Source organism: Triturus cristatus, chromosome 7 (genome assembly GCF_964204655.1).
Source record: "Triturus cristatus chromosome 7, aTriCri1.1, whole genome shotgun sequence".
Classification (NCBI taxonomy): domain Eukaryota; kingdom Metazoa; phylum Chordata; class Amphibia; order Caudata; family Salamandridae; genus Triturus; species Triturus cristatus.
The window spans coordinates 1,879,903,914-1,879,920,798 of NC_140590.1; the positions used below are offsets into that span (position 1 = coordinate 1,879,903,914).

At 48.0% G+C, this 16,885-nt stretch overlaps 1 protein-coding gene across 1 annotated transcript in view; it reads left to right on the top strand.

Moving 5' to 3' along the window:
* The window catches only part of EPHA1 (EPH receptor A1), a 271,028-nt gene extending 259,997 nt beyond the window's left edge, over positions 1-11,031 (top strand). The window contains exon 17 of the mRNA XM_085620345.1: positions 10,070-11,031. Within this exon, the coding sequence (XP_085476471.1) occupies positions 10,070-10,148 (79 nt within the window). The 3' untranslated portion in view covers positions 10,149-11,031. The remainder of the gene's footprint in view (positions 1-10,069) is intronic.
* The last annotated feature ends 5,854 nt before the right edge of the window (positions 11,032-16,885 follow it).

Sequence of the window (16,885 nt, forward strand, 5' to 3'; positions counted from 1 at the left end):
AAGACTCTTCCAGGACAACAATGTGCAATCATCCGGACCCAACACTAGGCGGCGATCTATGCACAGATATGAATGTCAGCAGCCCTACATGCCAAGAACAGATGCATACTGGTAAGTAGCATATTCAGTCCTGTTGCTGCTTTGCTCTTTCAGAAGACCCCACACACTCCGGTTGCTGCTTTGCACTTTCAGAGTACCACACTCTCCGGTTGCTGATTTGCACGTTCAGAAGACCCCACACCCTGGTTGCTGCTTTGCACTTTCAGAATACATACTCTCCGGTTGCTGCTTTGCACTTTCAGAATACCACACACTCCTGTTGCTGCTTTGCACTTTCAAATACCAGAAACTTCGGTTGCTGCTTTGCACTTTCACTAGACCACACACTACGGTTGCTGCTTTGCACTTTCAGAAGACCACACTCTCCTGTTGCTGCTTTGCACTTTCAGAAGACCCCACACACTCCGGTTGCTGCTTTGCACTTTCAGAAGACCACACACTCCGGTTGTTTCTTTGCACTTTCAGAATACCACACTCTCCGGTTACTGCTTTGCACGTTCAGAAGACCCCACACCCCGGTTGCTGATTTGCACTTTCAGAAGACCACACACCCCAGTTGTTGCTTTGCACTTTCAAAAGACCCCACACACTCTGGTTGCTTCCTTGCACTTTCAGAAGACCACACACTCCAGTTGCTTCTTTGTACTTTCAGAAGACCACACACACACCGGTTGCTGCTTTGCACTTTCAGAATACCACACACTCTGGTTTCTGCTTTGCACTTTCAGAATACCACACTCACCGGTTGCTTCTTTGCACTTTCAGAATACCACACACTCCGGTTGCTTCTTTTCAGAATACCACACACTCCGGTTGCTTCTTTGCACTTTCAGAAGACCACGCACTCCAGTTGCTTCTTAACAGAATACCACACACTCTGGTTGCTTCTTTGCACTTTCAGAATACCACACATTCTGGTTGCTTCTTATCAGAATACCACACACTCCGATTGCTTCTTATCAGAATACCACACACTCTGGTTGCTTCTTTTCAGACTACCACACATCCCAGTTGCTTCTTTGCACTTTCAGAATACCACACACTCCGGTTGCTTCTTTGCACTTTCAGAATACCACACACTCCGGTTGCTTCTTTTCAGAATACCATGCACTCTGGTTGCTTCTGTTGAGAATACCACGCACTCTGGTTGCTTCTTTTCAGAATACCACGCACTCTGGTTGCTTCATTTCAGAATACCACACAGTTTGGTTGCTTCTTTGCACTTTCAGAATACCACACACTCCGGTTGCTTCTGTTCAGAATACCACGCACTCTGGTTGCTTCTGTTCAGAATACCACACACTCTGGTTGCTTCTTTTCAGAATACCACACACTCTGGTTGCTTCTTTTCAGAATACCACACACTCCGGTTGCTTCTTTTCAGAATACCTCACACTCCGGTTGCTTCTGTTCAGAATACCACGCACTCTGGTTGCTTCTTTTCAGAATACCACGCACTCCGGTTGCTTCTTTTCAGAATACCACACTCTCCGGTTGCTGCTTTGCACTTTCAGAAGACCACACACTCTGGTTGCTTCTTATCAGAATACCACACACTCCGGTTGCTTCTTATCAGAATACCACACACTCTGGTTGCTTCTTTTCAGACTACCACACACTCCGGTTGCTTCTTTGCACTTTCAGAATACCACACACTCTGGTTGCTTCTTTTCAGAATACCATGCACTCTGGTTGCTTCTGTTGAGAATACCACACACTCTGGTTGCTTCTTTTCAGAATACCATGCACTCTGGTTGCTTCTTTTCAGAATACCACACAGTTTGGTTGCTTCTTTGCACTTTCAGAATACCACACACTCCGGTTGCTTCTTTGTACTTTCAGAATACCACACACTCCAGTTGCTTCTTTGCACTTTCAGAAGACCACACACTCCGATTGCTTCTGTGCACCTTCAGAATACCACACACTCCGGGTGCTTCTTTTCAGAATACCACACAGTCTGGTTGCTTCTGTTGAGAATACCACGCACTCTGGTTGCTCCTTTTCAGAATACCACGCACTCTGGTTGCTTCTTTTCAGAATACCACACAGTTTGGTTGCTTCTTTGCACTTTCAGAATACCACACACTCCGGTTGCTTCTGTTCAAAATACCACACAGTCCGGTTGCTTCTGTTCAGAATACCACACACTCCGGTTGCTTCTTTGTACTTTCAGAATACCACACACTCCAGTTGCTTCTTTGCACTTTCAGAATACCACACACTCCGGTTGCTTCTTTTCAGAATACCATGCACTCTGGTTGCTTCTGTTGAGAATACTACGCACTCTGGTTGCTTCTTTTCAGAATACCACGCACTCTGGTTGCTTCATTTCAGAATACCACACAGTTTGGTTGCTTCTTTGCACTTTCAGTATACCACACACTCCGGTTGCTTCTGTTCAGAATACCACGCACTCTGGTTGCTTCTGTTCAGAATACCACACACTCTGGTTGCTTCTTTTCAGAATACCACACACTCTGGGTGCTTCTTTTCAGAATACCACACACTCCGGTTGCTTCTTTTCAGAATACCACACACTCCGGTTGCTTCTGTTCAGAATACCAAGCACTCTGGTTGCTTCTTTTCAGAATACCACGCACTCCGGTTGCTTCTTTTCAGAATACCACACTCTCCGGTTGCTGCTTTGCACTTTCAGAAGACCACACACTCTGGTTGCTTCTTATCAGAATACCACACACTCCGGTTGCTTCTTTGCACTTTCAGAATACCACACACTCCGGTTGCTTCTTATCAGAATACCACACACTCTGGTTGCTTCTTTTCAGACTACCACACACTCCGGTTGCTTCTTTGCACTTTCAGAATACCACACACTCTGGTTGCTTCTTTTCAGAATACCATGCACTCTGGTTGCTTCTGTTGAGAATACCACACACTCTGGTTGCTTCTTTTCAGAATACCACGCACTCTGGTTGCTTCTTTTCAGAATACCACACAGTTTGGTTGCTTCTTTGCACTTTCAGAATACCACACACTCCGGTTGCTTCTTTGTACTTTCAGAATACCACACACTCCAGTTGCTTCTTTGCACTTTCAGAAGACCACACACTCTGATTGCTTCTTTGCACCTTCAGAATACCACACACTCCGGGTGCTTCTATTCAGAATACCACACAGTCTGGTTGCTTTTTTTCAGAATACCACGCACTCTGGTTGCTTCTTTTCAGAATACCACACAGTTTGGTTGCTTCTTTGCACTTTCAGAATACCACACACTCCGGTTGCTTCTGTTCAGAATACCACACAGTCCGGTTGCTTCTGTTCAGAATACCACACACTCTGGTTGCTTCTTTTCAGAATACCACACACTTCGGTTGCTTCTGTTCAGAATACCACGCACTCTGGTTGCTTCTTTTCAGAATACCACACACTCCGGTTGCTTCTTTATCCAAGTATTGCTATGGTGCAGTTCCACGAAGGCCCAGCCGCAAGAGGTCCTGCTGCTCAGTATTGTGAAAGACCTGTACATGATATGCTGCTATGGACTCACAAATGTGCGCATTTCATTCACAAAATTATTTTCTACATACTGATTTCTTTCATAAGGAACTCCACAGTGAAGAGAGGATTCTTAGCTGCATTCATCTACTATGTTCTTTTTTCATGATGTCAAAGATACAGACGCTTGCCAGCACGTTGCGATCCTTTTACCATAGAAACGTCTTCTGGATGTTCTGGAGTGAACCTGGTGAATCATTCCAGAAATCACAAGAAGTTATTTAAGGGAGTAGTACATGCTTCAAAATATGTTCACTTGGGGACAAATTTATCAAAGGGTTCCAACCCTTAAATTTGATTTATCAAACCATGCAAGACCACCTTTCGTCGCCCTGCCTGGCTTCATAAATCTAGATGAGCGCAGCACAAATCGCTGCGTTGCGTTACTCTGTCCCATGGCGGCGTTCCATTGGTTGAATGTGGCTGTTCCCATCTACCCATCCCAGGATTTTGGCGCTTTCCCAGGTTTGGATTAAACAAAACCATTTAAAATAGGGTCCAAGGGATATATATTTTAAAGACCCACACCTGATTTTATCCCCAGCACCAACTGAATGTATAACACACGAAACACAGGGGGTCTAACAGCCGAATTTGAGAGGCTACACTGTCGATACTGAGTCAACAAGATCTCAAAATATCTTTATCGCACACACATAACGTATTAATAAAGATAAAGAAGTAAAAAAGGCTAACACTACATGCATAGAGGAGACCGGTACATCATCGATTATTCGTAAAATGGCTGATTAATCCACAACAGATTGTAAAGGGTTTCCATCAAATTAGACTCAATGATCAGTCCTATCATTTGGCCAAACCCATGTGCAAATGAGTCTGGTCCCCTGATCAGTGGGACACTCAGCTCCGCACCTTATTGTTGTATCAGGATTTGGTCCACCAAATACACAAACCGTCCATGATGACTGATCTTTTGATGGTAAAGTAAGAAGAAATAGTGCAACGAACAAAAAAGTGATTTAAAATAGGATGGAATGTCCTCCTTCTAAATACTTTATTCTACGGACTGGACACGCCTCCTCATTAAAAAATAGAACAGTGCAAAAGAAGACAATGACAATTATCTGTCTACATAAGGGCCAACATGTTTCTGCCTAACGGGTATTTAATCCCTTGGCATTCGTCAGGGCCTCTGCTCGTATAATAGTTGCACTCCTAATAGTGAAATATAGAATTCACCACCATCACCAAAAACAAATTATAATAAAACTGGTTTGAAACGGTACAACCTGTAACAACCATGGACATTAACCCTCCGATTCACAATGATTACTGTGAATTCTGTGAAGGAAAACGTTATACCATTATTGGTAGACCTGGGAATGTGTCAAAAGGCTACGCCACCCAGGTGAGGCGTAACGAGGAGAGATATCTTTATTTCTCTTTGTTATTCCCTCTTTCTGTGTGTGCTGCATTCTGCAGCAAACATAGAAAGAGGACTATGCCTCTCAGGATTGTTTTTCCTGCTAACAACGCAGGCACCCTTGCACCCTGATGCAAGGGTGCTTGCGTTGGCGCTAGGCAGCACCTTGCGCACCAGTGCTGGGAAATGACAGGAATGCGCAATATATTGTCAAATACAGCGCATTTGAGCCCTTTCCCTATCATACAGTGCAGCAAGGTGACTTGCGCTGCGCGTGCCCCTCGATGAGCACGTTTCCGGCAGTCAGTCTTCAAGATAAAGCTCTTGAGCTGCCTATCCAACGTAAGCAATCCATGGTACCGCTCGAGAGGGCTGCACTTGCTGGTACTGAATTAAGAGTGGTAAGAACAAAACTGACGGGATGCAGATAAAAGATGTGTAATTGCTGCTCCCGGTAACACGGAATAACGTGAGGTCTCTATATAGGTAAACACGGGTGGCTTTTACGAAAAGGGGCACGCCAGACTCAATGAAATGACTCCCTATCCACAGATTATTCTGTATATTTCTGTTCTCTGAGGACAGCCTCTCTGTCTCGTGTCACCTACAGAATATGTGCACCTCTAACCTTTTTGAAAATGAAACCGCAGCCGGTGAGTCAAAGTGTTGAACACGACATACGACAAATGTACCTTTCTCCCTCTTCTCATGCTTGAAAATTGATTGCTGCCAAAATCTGCAGCTTTGCAAACCTTCTGTTATCTCTCACCGGGTCCCCAAAAAACCCGCCCTCAAAACAGGAAAGGGGCATTGAGAGGAGCTGAAGGGACCGGTGTTTAGTGAAGGAGAGCTGGTTGTCCCTGACCTTTTCCTTCCTGCAGAGCTGACCAGAGAGTGTCCCAAGTGGTCAATGACTCAATAAGGAGCCGGGCAGCTCCTCGGCTGGCACCCACAGAAGTTTCTCAAATTTCAGGGTCCAGTATCTTGCACAGACGGCCGTGATCCTATTGTCAGCGTGAGGGCGAAGGACACTGGACAACCCACTGAACCAAGTAGCACCCGTGGGCACCTTTGCTTTAGGGGTAGAGTGGCACCAAAGCCTGCCACCAAGATACCCCAGGATCTAATAGGAGGGAGTGTAAGGACTCTCCTGAGCTCAGCTTGATGCTGCCCACAAGATGGAACCCTCCGACCTTGCCAGTGAGGTAAGATGCACCAACTGCCAGGCAGAGGGCGCTTGCTCTGCGGTACTTATGTATCCTTATTCACTCCTCTGGGTGGCAGGAAGTGACCTGGCTGGACACCTGCAGTCAGGGGCAATCCCGACCCTAATAGAAGAAATGTCACAAATACATCCCGAAGACCCAACACTTCATTCACAGCCGCCAAGGATTAGATTAGGCTAATTAGTCATTTGGCTAAAATAAAATAAAAATTAATACTTTTTAGCTGCGGCAAAACAGTGGTAACCACCAAAATTCTTTATTGTTTTCATAAAAATACCTATAAATTTGCTATTCATTTTAACATTTGCTATTAACAGCCTAATGGTCGTTATGAGTTATGGTTGGTTTTATACTGTAAACCTTTGATAATGTACTAAGACCTTGGTGTGTAGGGCCACACGTTGAATCTGCGTCCCTACAGGCAGGGTAAGGCGGTTGGTCTTAAGGCTCTGCAGTGGTGGTGGAAGGTCGTCCTGTGACTTCTGATGCTAGGACATGTGCCTGCACACCAGACTCCTGAGAGGCCTCGTGTAAAGTGACAGATGGAGTCAAATATGTGAAGGATTTGCAGACTGGTAGCCTCAAAGTAATAGAGGAAAGCTTCAGACAGGAAGTAATGCTCTGGACGAAATCGAACAGTTGATTAATTTCTGGCATCTGAGAATTTCCACTTCTCCATCCCCAATGATCACTGCCTTTGCCCCTGAGTGAGACAGTAAGGGGTTCCCACTGGTCTGTCCAGGAATGATGGACAACCCACTCATGAGATGGCAAGGGGTTCCCACTGGTCTGCCCAGGTTGATGGACAACCTATTCAGGAGATGGCATGTGGTTCCCACTGGTCTGTCCAGGGCAGATGGACAACCCATTCATAAGATGGCATGGGGTTCCCACTGGTCTGCCCAAGTCTGATGGACAACTCATTCAAGAGATGGCATGGGTTTCCCATTGGTCTTTTAGGGGCAGATGGACAACCCATTCATGAGATGGCATGGGTTTCCCACTGGTCTGTCCAGGGCAGATGGACAACCCATTCATGAGATGGAATGGGGTTCCCACTGGTCTGCCAAGTCTGATGGACAACTCATTCAAGAGATGGCATGGGTTTCCCATTGGTCTTTTAGGGGCAGATGGGCAACCCATCCATGAGATGGCATGGGTTTCCCACTGGTCTGTCCAGGGCAGATGGACAACCCATTCATGAGATGGAATGGGGTTCCCACTGGTCTGCCAAGTCTGATGGACAACTCATTCAAGAGATGGCATGGGTTTCCCATTGGTCTTTTAGGGGCAGATGGGCAACCCATCCATGAGATGGCATAGGTTCCCACTGGTCTGCCCAAGTCTGATGGCCAACCCATTCATGAGATGGCATGGGGTCCCCACTGGCCTTCCCAGGTCTGATGGACAACCTATTCATGAGATGGCATGGGGTCCCCACTGGTCTGTCCAGGGCAGATGGACAACCCATTCATGAGATGGCATGGGGTTCCCACTGGTCTGTCCAGGGCTGATGGACAACCCATTCATGAGACGGTATGAGGTTTCCTATAGGTCATCTCAGGTGGATGTCCTTCCCCCTTTGGATCCCTCTGACCACCCTGCAAGCAGAAAGAGATAAAAACATTCTTAGGGCCACATGTATCAAACAATTTCGTATTCACAAACGGTGCAAATTGGGAATTTTGGCCGTTTGTGAATGCAAATCGCCCTTTAAGATATATGAAAGGCTCTGCAGTCGCAAATTTAGGTAATCACAATTTGTTGCGACTACCTAAAATTGCAAATGCAGTTAGGGAATCACAATTTGCGATTCTGTAAGCACCTGTAACAAGCATTTTTTAAATGCAAACTGTACATTTAGGAAATGCTATTACCATCGACTCCAAGTCGATGGTAACCATGTGTAATTTTTGAAACATGCACAATAATGCATTTTGTCAAAGTGCCATGTAGCACACACATGCCCCTGCATGTGTGCGCTGTACATGTGCATATTGGAGTGCTTCGGGGGGTCCTAGGCCCCTGGGTTCCCTTGGTTTTGCATTACCTAATTTGCGATTACCAATTAGGTAATTGCAAATAAGCTAATGCAAAACCATTCGCACCTGTGGGCCATAGGAACGAATGGAGTAGGATTCCCTAATTGCGATTCCCTAATTGCGATTGCGAATCTTTAGGAATCGCTATAAGGTAATCGGTATTTTCTTATTTACCCTTTTGCATTCCTTAAATAGCGATTACATAGAATTCACTTTTTAAAGAATGCCAAATGGATTTTTGACACATGTGGCCCCTAGTCTTCGAATGCAGTACGGTAAAGAAAGTCTGTTGATGGGGCGTCTTCCATTGAGCTGCGTTGCAAGTCGGGAAAGTTGGCAGACTTCAGGTTTTCCTGGAAAGGTATTGCATTATGAGTCCTCACACCAAACTCCCATGATGCCCCAGTCATCTCCATCTTGAATGGGTGGAATGCTGTAGACATATCAGATGGCCAGCTGGCCTCTGGAGCCAAGAGGTCAAATGTACTCGTTAGCGAGGCCTACCTCTTCCATCACAGGCTGTCAGATAGGAGTCCAGCACACTCAGGCTCCACCCATTCGGGTGCCTGGGTCACGTGGGCCATACATTAAAGGGTGAGCACCCATGCATTGCTTATTTCTCGGTCCTGCTTGATCTGGATGATGCTGATAAGAGGTAGTGATGTGGTGGTCAGACCTCGCCGACCAGCCAAGGATACCGGGTTCAGCTGGTTGATGCTGTCTGGGTGACCCGCAGGTCGCCCCTTCAAACAGGCGGAAAATAAGTGAGCTGCGAGGACAGGTAAAGGTGGGTGGAGCCTCTAAACATGGAACTACCCAGATTTGGGGGTCTCAAGAGGCCGTTCATTGGGAGCCCATGCCTGTATTCATTAATTTTGAGTGTCCTCAGTGCTTGAGAGACTCCTAGGGTGTGATCAACACACAGAAGATGTTGTATGTCCCAATATGAAGAATAGAAAGATGAAGTATATATGTAAGTGAGCATAGATGGAGTCTTCGAGTCCCACATCCTCCTCCCTTGAACGTGTAGCAGAAGTCCTTGCCTTGTTGCAGATAGATGGAACGAACAAGCCGCTCCTTGTGTGACAGGTTCTCTCCGAGGTACCTCTCTTGTTCGTCTTCTGACCTCTCACTCTTTGTGAGACAGGGTCTCTTCGAGGTACCTCTCTTGTTCATCTTCTGACCTCTCGCTCTGTGCGACAGGGTCTCTTCGAGGTACCTCTCTTGTTCATCTTCTGACCTCTCCATCTTTGTGCGACAGGGTCTCTTCGAGGTACCTCTCTTGTTCGTCTTCTGACCTCTCACTCTTTGTGAGACAGGGTCTCTTCGAGGTACCTCTCTTGTTCATCTTCTGACCTCTCGCTCTGTGCGACAGGGTCTCTTCGAGGTACCTCTCTTGTTCATCTTCTGACCTCTCCATCTTTGTGCGACAGGGTCTCTTCGAGGTACCTCTCTTGTTCGTCTTCTGACCTCTCACTCTTTGTGAGACAGGGTCTCTTCGAGGTACCTCTCTTGTTCGTCTTCTGACCTCTCACTCTTTGTGAGACAGGGTCTCTTCGAGGTACCTCTCTTGTTCATCTTCTGACCTCTCGCTCTGTGCGACAGGGTCTCTTAGAGGTACCTCTCTTGTTCATCTTCTGACCTCTCGCTCTGTGCGACAGGGTCTCTTCGAGGTACCTCTCTTGTTCATCTTCTGACCTCTCCATCTTTGTGCGACAGGGTCTCTTCGAGGTACCTCTCTTGTTCGTCTTCTGACCTCTCCATCTTTGTGCGACAGGGTCTCTTCGAGGTACCTCTCTTGTTCGTCTTCTGACCTCTCACTTCTTGTCTTCCAGAGATCTGAAGCAGATGGGCATCACTCTACCAGGGCACCAGAAGAGAATCCTCTGCAGCATACAAGGGTTCCAGGAGTGACCAGTGTTTGCCCCTCAAGACTACCAGCTCCAGCCTAACACCGCCGCCAGCGCATCAGGACTTGGGGAATGGGGCCTCCTACTCATCGGTACCCGCTGTACACCACCTCCAGTCAGTCAGTGCATGCCCAATGCAGCTTCGAGCCCAGCCGCACATGAGCCTGTCCGTACAAGCGCGATGGCACATTCTGCCCGTCAGTACCAGCTCAATGCCACCTCAAGCCTTATCCGAAGAAGCCTACCTCTCCACAAGTCCTTCATTACCAGCCCCACACACCTCATGCCCCTCAGTACCAACCATAAGTCACCTGGAGCCTGACAGTGCCAACCCAACTCCACCTTCAGCTGCCAGTACCAGTCCAATAACAACTCACTGCAGCCGCAGACAAGACTGAGAGGCATGTGGGTTTGAGAGGGGCTCACAACAAACCAGTTTCATAGTATGTCCTAAGTATACATTTCTTCCTGTGTCAGTACACACTGAGGCTGTGCAGGGGCTTTGTCCAATGAGCAGTGAATGAACAAATATGGATTCCAGGGGGTGGCAAGCCCGGTCAAAATCTGGCCCACTACACTTGTCAACATGCATCTGTCTCGCCTGCCTGAGACACCACAAGGTTGAAGGTTTCATGGGCTCTGCGGCTGAAACCCCAGTGCTTCAGCCAATGGGGAGGAGGCTTTCATGAAGTGGCTCTGCTCCCCCTTTCCCATTGGCCAAAGACTGTCACATGCTTTGTAACATTTTCCCCTAATTGATTTGTTTTATGAAAGTCTATTTTTTATATTTTTACTGACCACTTCAAGATCTTGGAATACATATATGAAACTGTAAGTGCCATTCAAGTGTGTACATAACCTGTAAATAAATGAAGTCTTTGAACTAACATGTCTCCTAAGAAGAGTTTGGGAGAGTGTCAGCCTCCAGGGAGAGGACAGATGCGGTGGGAAGGAGGTCGATAGACTAACTTATAGATAAACAGAACGAAGGAAGAAATGTTTACATCTGCTAGAGACCTGTGCTGAGGGGCTGCTGCCTCTTGGACTACTCTTTTCTCTTCTAGTGCTTTTCATTTGTGAGGGCCAGGTCACATGGGGCAGCCATCTTTAAGTGGGGTTTTTCACTCTGAGTAGTAATGTCAGGATTAGCTTTCTCTCTCTTGTCTCCATGCAGGGTGAAACAAGTATATCAGGCGTAAATTTTTACCACGAGCCGGTAATGCTTATAAAACGTTGAACCGGTCTTTTCTCGTGAATGCATGTGGCACCAAAAAGGAGGTGTGCAAGGGGGAGACTTCCTGCACGGGATGTGGGGGTTACAGAAATGATCAGATGCCTCATCCATTTAAAATTTCTTCCCTGCCGTGGAGGCGGTATGAGGGGCCATCCTTCCTCCCCCTGAATTGTAGACTCCACAACTAGAGTGAAATTTGTGTGAGATGAACAACACGCAGATGCCACAACAAGGGCTTCTCAAATTCATGGGAAGATGGGTGCAACGGTTCCCTGAGGAGCGACGAGGCAGGTCCTAAGGGTCAAGCTGTGCTGACTGACGAGGGGCTTTGTACAGGGGAGCAGTGGTAGAATTCAGCACTACGGAGAGGGAAGATGGGCAAGGCTCTTCATCTCAAGTGTTTGCACAGTGCTTGGAAGTGCCCGGCTGGCTGCTGGAGGAATCCGTGCTTCCAGAAGGAACATGGGCTTTGCAGCATGAATCCTTTTCTGGATTCACATGCTGTGCATTATTTCACCATCTAGTGGTTGGGTCCGGAATAGTCTTAGCTTGTTGTTTTTTTTGCTTTTGGCGTCATCAACCACCATTTGGTGCTAGGTCCATCCCTTGTGTGACGTCAGGCGGCGCCCCGGAAGTTCCTGTGCGGGGTAACCATCTTCAGAGTCTTTTTTCCATCATTGGGTTTGGAAGCAAAGGGAGACCCTCCACAAGATTTGGTGGCGCTGGGAGGCAAGATGGTCGACTGACCTCACGCTGTGCCGCTGCTGCCCTTCCCCTCCGCCACCCCACTGAAATAAAGAGATCTGTGTACTCACCTCATGGCGTGTCATGCGGCTGCTGAACTTCGGGATCCCGCTGCGTGAGAGATTGATCGTCACAGCTCTACGGTGGCTCCTCCGGAGCATCCGCTGTTACACTGATGGGCCGCGGGAGCTCTCTCATCACTCGCGCCGGGTCATGGCTCCGAGACCCGACAAAGGAGACAAGGCAATCAAAGGGGGGCCAAAGGACTCCGCTCATGTCATGGCCGGTTCTGGAGTGGCCCCCAATGTTAAAACGACGGTGAACGCTGGTATGGTTTCGGGACGGCGTGGAGGCCGGATGGGAAGAACGAATGGCGGATTTAAAGATGTTAGTGCTATCGGAGGGGCTCGATCGCGGACTGCAGCAACCGGCACTCTGAGGCAATCGGCAGTCACCGAGGCATTTTCATCACCCAGTGCCCCACCTGCCTTTGCAAAAAATATTAAAGAAACCTCCAACGACTTGATTCCAGCAGGAGCTGCGGAAACTGTCCTGCCTGAGTCAGCTCAGCTAAACCTGGCTACAGGGCTGGAAGCATCATCTGGACCGGAACAGCAGCAGGAACCCGGCTTGGATCTACAAAATGAAAGCCTACAGGTAGATTCTGGCCCTTGTAGGAAGGAAAGCAACTTATCTGAAACTATGATCCCTGTACTTAAAAGTAATAATGGTGGCTCAACAGATTTGGTGGAATCATATGGGATCCATGTGGGGCTCCAGGAGATGAGCAGAGCAGTGCCGTCAGGAATATGTCAGAATAATACTGACACTGCTGACATTCAAGGAGGGCTTGCTAGTATAATGGGCGACGCTACTAATGCCTCCGATAGTGACTCCATCAAAATGCTCCGACTCCTGGCTACAATATCGCTTGGCTCCCCCGAGGGGGATATATTTTACTCGCTTAATGACTATTCTGATCCGGATTCACTAGTTTCCAACGAATCAAGCATTTCCAGCGGTACGGACTCTGGGGAATCACTCACAGTACAGAAAGGCCACTTTAATAAATCAGCCTTATTAAAGCGAAGAACTAGAACTAGAACTAAAATAAGCCCTATCTGGAATGGGACTATTCCGCCACAAGTATGGTGTATGACAATATGGGGTCTGTAGCAGAGGATGGCTCAGCTGCACCCCCGGCTCCCGCTGCCCCCCCTTCTCTGGAACTAATATATTACACTCTAAAACAAATACAGGGTGAGGCCAGAATTGAAAGTAGGCAGGCGCTACAAGCAACAAAAAAATGACAGGCTTCAATACGCAAGGCAAATACATTTTGCACCGAAATGGCCGAAAGGGTCACTCAAGTGGAGGACAGGACAGTGGCTCTGGAGGAAGCAGTTGATAAATTACAAGAGTCCAAGGGGCAGTAGGAAAAGCAGGCAATGGATGTGTGCTGGAAGCTTGAGGATTTTGAAAATCGTCAAAGAAGAAACAACGTTCGACTATTGGGAATCGCGGAAAATGCGGAAGGGGGAACATAATGTCCTTTGTTATCTCCCTACTAAAAGGCACACTCCCGGAACTCGCCCAGTGGAACTGGGAGATGGAGGTTCAGCGGGCTCACCGCTTCCCAATTACCCTGAAATGAAACTATCCAGCCGGGCAAGAAGAGCGCCCCAGAGCAATTTTGATATATGTTGGAAATTTCCTGCTCCGCCAAGCCATAATAGATATGGCCAGACCAGACGCTAAGAGGACTTTTGATGGGCACATTTTTTTTGCCCGCCCAGATTTTTGCCATGCCACTGTGGAGCGCCGATGGAGACTTCGCCAAATGATAACCGCATTTCAGGGCCAGGGCTGTGAAGCGTATCTGCTTTTCCCCGCTCGGCTGAAGGTTATTGCTAATGGTCGTGTATATATGTTTTTTTCTGAAGTCAAGGCCCAAGATTTCTTGACAGATTTGAAACTGGCAAAAGAGAAAGGGAGGAGCGTTGATACGTGATATTTTTTATGAATAGTTGAAAATGCCAAAAATAAGTTAGATGGTATGAGTGATATTCAAAGGACAGAGCAGATTAGCTTTTAGATTAGCCTTTAATTTGCCGCACGATGTATTCCTGTGCTTTCTTTATGTTTTGTGGGTATAGGGTCTCAAAATGGATTTTTCTGCTTTATTACACATAAGGGGGCGGGGAGGGACAGTTCAGGCTGTGAGATCGGCCGCCACATATAGGTCTTGTCAGACCTATTTGCCTGTTTGGGTAGTGGGGGGGGTTTCAGGTGGGGGTGTTGGGTGGGTTGACACAAGGGGGTGGTTGGGGCATGGAGGTGGGTAAAACATGGCACAGTAAAGTACAATGTAAGTGGGACCAAAACCTCAAAGATTTTAGATATTTCGGACAGATTATTTACAGAAGAGAAGAGGAGATTAAGACGGTGTTAAGAGAAAAGATAAACAGTAAGATCATGATGAAGGATAGGTATCTTAAACTGTTTTATGGGATCATTAAAGCTTAGAGTTATAACTATCAATATTTGTGGGCTCAACGAACAAGCTAAACGACAAAGGGCGGCAATCTTATTGAAAGCTATGAGTGCTGATATCTTATGTATACAGGAGACTCACATAGAAGGTACGCGGAGCGGAGTTCTCGAACAGCTCGGATTTAGGTTACTGGTTGCTACAAAGCAAGGCACACGGACAAGAGGAGTAGCTATTCTAACCCGACGGAGTGATATTATTGTTAAAGGAAACTATCAGATAAATGGGGCCGCTGGGCAATAATAGAATGTGCGTTCGGCAGAGAAGTCTTTACTGTATGCTCATTGTATGGCTCGACCGCTGATGAACCAGAAGTCTTGGAGTACTTAGACATCGGACTAGCAAATTGGCCTACACCTTTAATAGTTTGTGGTGATTTTAATATTAATGGACTGGGGGGGGGGCAATGGGGTAGGGGGGGAGATATCTATTCCGGGCGAAAAAAAAGGGTCTTCAAGGCACTGACTAATATGGTTAGCAACCATGGCCTTATTGATTTATGGTTTCATGTAAAACTAAATGATCCAGGGAGTACGTTTTTTTCTGCTCCACATAAGGCAGTTTTTAGACTTGATTATTTTTTTATGTTCGAGGCATATGAGCTGCAGATTACACACTTTTGCATAGATCGCCATCTGGTTTTGGGCCCGGATGTTTGCAGTTTGTTTTTCCTCTTGGAAAGTCTTTGGAAGTCACGAGGTCGGTGACTCCTCCTTTGGATGGTATTGCGCATGGGCTTCGGCTCCATCCTCAGATTGTTTTTTTCCGTCATCGGGCTCGGATGTAATCTTCGCGCTCCGGTTCCGAACAGCTTCCAGTTCGACGATCGACGCGCAATCCTCACCCCAAATCGCGGTATTGTTTCGATCACGATCTCTCCACTCGACGCGCCTTCTCATCGGCACAGACCTTCGGTTCCAGTCGTCGACGGCGGCCTTCCGGCCTACCCAAGCTCCGGTCCTGGCTCATGGAAAGGACTCCATTTAAAAAGTGCCCTCGATGTGGGTCCAAATTCCCCCACACCGATCTTCACGAGGTATGCAATCTCTGCCTCTCCCCGGAACACGAGGCTCGAGACTTTCCGGCGTGTAAGTCTTTCCGATCCAAAAAGACTATTCGGGACCGAAGAGCCAGAAGAAACATGGCACACTCCTCCACGCCGATCCCGGAGGACATCTTCGGAGAAGGCGTCGACGCTCCAGAACAGCATCGCACCGAAGAGGACCTCGTCAGCACCTCCGAGGCCGACGACTCAGATGTGGAGGACATCACTCCGGCGCAGAGGGTCGTGAGTACCAATCTACCCCCACACCCTCGCCGGCACCACAAAAGGCTTCGGTTACGCCTTCGCCTCCAGGCCTAGGCAAGACCAGAGACACTGCTTCACACACCGCACCTTCGGGCCCGGTAAAGAAGCCAAGTAAGCCTTCCGGCGGCTCGGGCTCGAGCCAGCCTACCAGCGGTGCCGATAAACACGCTTCGGCACCGAAAAACAAACATGCCTCCACCTTGACACCGAGCTCCGCACCGAAGCCCTCGGGGTCGAAACCCAGCTCTTCGGTACCGACCAAAGCACACAAGGCCACCGGCACCGACACTTCGAAGCCGAAACCCATCTCGGCGCCGACCAAGCGACCGGAGGTTCCTAAGCCGGGGTCCAAGCCAACCAGTACAGAAAAACCTAAAAAGCCGACGCCTCCGGCGCCGAAGGACCAAACAACCCCACCGGAACTATTTACACCGGATCCCTTGCAAAAGACTCTCACCAAGGATCCAAAAACTGAACATTTGACACTCTCTGCCAAAAAGAGAGATTTGGAGAAGCCTGCTCCGCCTCCACCTCCAAAGAGGAAGGACTGTGCTACCTCTCCTTTCAGAATACCTTCCCCACCTCCACCACCTCCTCCACCATCTCCACCTCCACCCCCCCCCCCCGCCTTCTCCTCCCCCACCTCATCGTTCTCCCACCCCGTCTCCAGACGATGATGATCAGTGGGACCCATATTATGATATAGGGGATGTGCCCCAGGACCTACCCATAGGGGACCCCACCCCTACAGGATCCCCAGACCCATGGGACGATTACAATATCCCTGATATCCCCAACGTCCCACAGGATGATCTTTACCGTTCCAGACCATCTCCACCGGAAGACTCATTGGGGTTCAACCATCTTCTACAGAGGGCGGCACATTATCACGGGGTAGACTTG